Below are 3280 nucleotides of genomic sequence, written 5' to 3' on the forward strand. Positions count from 1 at the left end.
AAGAACAGACAAAAAACGGGGCCCTGGGGCACGTCTTGGAGCCGAGTCCTCCCCAGAACCCCAACCCCCACCCCAGCCCTGGGTCCTTCCTCCCCGCCCAGTTTAAACTCTCAACCTGTTTTTTTTCATAACATTAAACCCCAAAATTTAACAGCAAAACCAAAAAAAAAAAAGAGAAATTAGGAATTTCCAAGGACTATGTACACAAGCCAGTGCTTCAGCCTGGGAGGGAGAAAACCTCCTGCCCAAATTCCGTGTGCCAAATTCCTGCCCCTGACCTTCACCTTGGGAAAGAACACGGGGGTCCAAACTGGCCCCCCAAAAAAAACTCCCCTTTGAAGAGCTCCAGGGTCCCCCAAACATCAGCTGCTTCCCCCCAAAACGTAGGGGGGGTGGTGAGGAGGATGTGGAGCCCTCATGTTGTTCTTTGGATAAATGGTAACGTGTAAAATAAATGTATGAGGGGCTGGGACATGTGCCCCCCACTCCCCCCCCAGGTCTTTTTGCAGACCCCCAAATTCCTGTGATGCTTTAAAAGTAAAGATAATCAAGGCTCCACGGCGGGGACTTGACTCTTGGCATGGAATTTTGCCACAGAAACAAGTTAAAAGGCTAAAAAGGAAGCAGAAACGTCGAATTTTATTATGGAGACACCTCGACAGTGCCCTGGACTAAGTCTGGAAGTGGTTTTGCTTGTTTTTCCTGCTCCTGACAGGGGAGAGAATCTTTCTGGGAGCTACCAATGTCGAAAAATAATAATAATTATTAGTGCATTCCTGAAAAAAAATGAGAATAGAGGGGAAAAAAAACAAGATCCCTCTTCCCATGGGAACCGTGGCACCTGCCTGCGTCCTCCCCCCCAGCCAGGGGCAGGCGTGCTCCCGGTAGTCCTGGGTTGGAGGAAAAAGATGTTAAAAGTCATTAAAACACCCCCTGCTTCTAAAAACCACGAGAGACAAGGTGGTCAGTGAAAGCTCAAAGGGCTCCCCGGCTCTGCCCCGGCACTGGGAGGCTGGTGGAGGCAACGTTTTGGGTTCAATAGGTGGAGTTTGGGGGTTTGAAAGAGCTCAGCCATTCCTCCCAAGTACCAATTCCTTCACTTCCGTGCTTGTCCTGCCACCAAACCCCCCAACCCTCCTCTTGCTCTCTTAAATACAAACCCAGGAACGCTCTCTCCAAGGCAGGGTGTCCTTCAGTGCAATCTGCTTTGACATAAGGCATTTTTTTTTTGGGGGGGGGGGGGAAAAGTAATTTCACAAAGGATTTCTGCCTTCTGGAAGAGTGAAAGAGTTTCAGTCCTGGATCCAGCTTTTTTGTTTTGTCTTCTTTTTAATGCCCTACCATGTCAAAATCCTCTTCCCTACCGGTTGCTCCTCTTATAAAATCATCAGTGTCCAAGTAAACCAGTCCCTGAGGAGAAAAGAACCACCAGAAGATGATGGGAGGGTGATGAAGTCAGTGTGGGATTAAATAAAGGTAGGGGAAAAAAAAAAGCCCAGACTCACCTTTAAATCCTTCTTCAGGCATACAAACTGGGGATGGAAAGGAAACAACACAGGGTTAGAGTTCTCCTGAGCTCCCTGCCCAGAGGTCTTGGTCAGAGCACCAAACAGAATCATTTGGGTTGGAAGAGATCTCTCAGATGAGTCCAATGGTTAATTAGAGCTAGAAGGTCTCCCCTGAGCCTCCTTTGCTCCAGGCTCAGCACCCCCAGCTCCCTCAGCTGCTCCTCCCCACACTTGGGCTCTAGACCCTTCTCCAGCAGCTCCGTTGCCCTTCTCTGGCCACGCTCCAGCCCCTCAAGGTCCTTCTGGGAGTGAAGGGCCCAAAACTGACCCCAGGATTTGAGCTGTGGCCTCTCCAGTGCTGAGTCCAGTGGTAGATCCCTGCCCTAGTCCTGCTGGCCACACCAGAGCTGATCCCAGCCAGGATGCTCGTGGCCTTCAGGATGCTGGTGTCCTTCTTGGCCACTCTGGCTCATCTCCAGCTGCCTGTTGGCAACCACCTCCCCAGGTCCTTTCTCATCTTTCCAGCCACTATTCCCCCAGCCTGGAGAGCAGCAGGGAGGTTGTTGTGACCCAAGTAAGGACCTGGCCCTGGGCCTGATTGAACCTCATCCCATTGGCCTTGGCCCAGTGAACCAGCCTGGCCAGATGCCTCTGTAGAGGCTCAACTCTCAAGCAGATCAACATCCACCCAAACCTGGTGCCATCTGCAGACTGAGGATCCCTCGATCCCCTCACCCAGATCATTGCTGAAGAGACTAAACAGAACTGGCCCCCAGTACTGAGCCTTGGGGACATCACTTGTGACTGGCCACCAACTGGAGTGAACTCCACTCTCCACCACTCCCTGGGCCCAGGCACCAGCCAGTTCTTCACCCAGTGAAGTGTCCACCTGCCCAAGCCATGAGCTTCTCCCCAGGATGTTGTGGGCAATTTCCCCCTCAGTGACACAAAAGCATCAACATTTCCCCTTCCCACCTTCACAACCCAAACCCAACTCAACCCTCAGCTTCCAACACCTCTCAAAACCACAGAGGCACCTTCCCCAACTCCCCAAAACCTTCCAGGCCTTTTTTGTGCCCCCACTGCCCCTCACCTTGCATAACATCGTCCATTGCTGCGTAATCTGCGATTGGCTCATCAGCCTGGAAGAGAAAGTGGAGCAGGGGGTTAATGAGTGAGGAAGCTCGTTAGGGAGCTCACAGCCCAATCCAGAGGGGAGCAGGGAAAGGGGGAACAGCCCAAACAGCATCTTGGAACATGACAGGGAGGACTCACTCCCTAATTTAGCCATATTTCAGGCTCAGCAGCAAAAGGCAGCTAATTAATGCTCTTGAAAGTGAAAAAAATGAGAGGGATCAAATGAGAGGGTCCCCCCCTCCACGAAGGAGCTGCAGGAGGAGCTCCTTCAATCAGGCCCTAAATCAGGCTACGGGGTAGGCACGGTGTTTTTGACAAGCACCACAACGTGTTTCCCTTTTGGTTGGGGAAAAAAATAAAGCTGAATTGAGAGGAGAGAATTGAACTGATGTGACGTGAGGAGCTGCACCCTCCCCTTACCTTGAGCAGGATGACGGACTCGGGGATGACTCCCAGGCTGCCCAGCGTGGCCGTGTCGTCGCTCAGAATCCTCCCGTCGATGGAGAGGTTCTGGTCGAAGGGAGCAACTGAAAATGCATGCATGATCTGTGCCAACACAATGAGACACGCTGACGTGGTGTGGAGGGAGGAAGCAGCTCCCCCCCCGAGAGCCACTGACCCCCCCCCCTGGGGGG

At 52.3% G+C, this 3280-nt stretch overlaps 1 protein-coding gene across 1 annotated transcript in view; it reads right to left on the reverse strand.

Moving 5' to 3' along the window:
* Window positions 1-1387: 1387 nt before the first annotated feature.
* The window catches only part of USP48 (ubiquitin specific peptidase 48), a gene marked incomplete at its 5' end in the record, with an annotated part of 29569 nt that continues 27676 nt past the window's right edge, over window positions 1388-3280 (reverse strand). Inside the window, 4 exons of the mRNA XM_008943401.1 lie at window positions 1388-1410; window positions 1506-1532; window positions 2602-2650; window positions 3066-3191. Of these exons, the coding sequence (XP_008941649.1) occupies window positions 1388-1410; window positions 1506-1532; window positions 2602-2650; window positions 3066-3191 (225 nt within the window). The remainder of the gene's footprint in view (window positions 1411-1505; window positions 1533-2601; window positions 2651-3065; window positions 3192-3280) is intronic.

Source organism: Merops nubicus, unplaced genomic scaffold (genome assembly GCF_000691845.1).
Source record: "Merops nubicus isolate BGI_N331 unplaced genomic scaffold, ASM69184v1 scaffold10447, whole genome shotgun sequence".
NCBI lineage: Eukaryota > Metazoa > Chordata > Aves > Coraciiformes > Meropidae > Merops > Merops nubicus.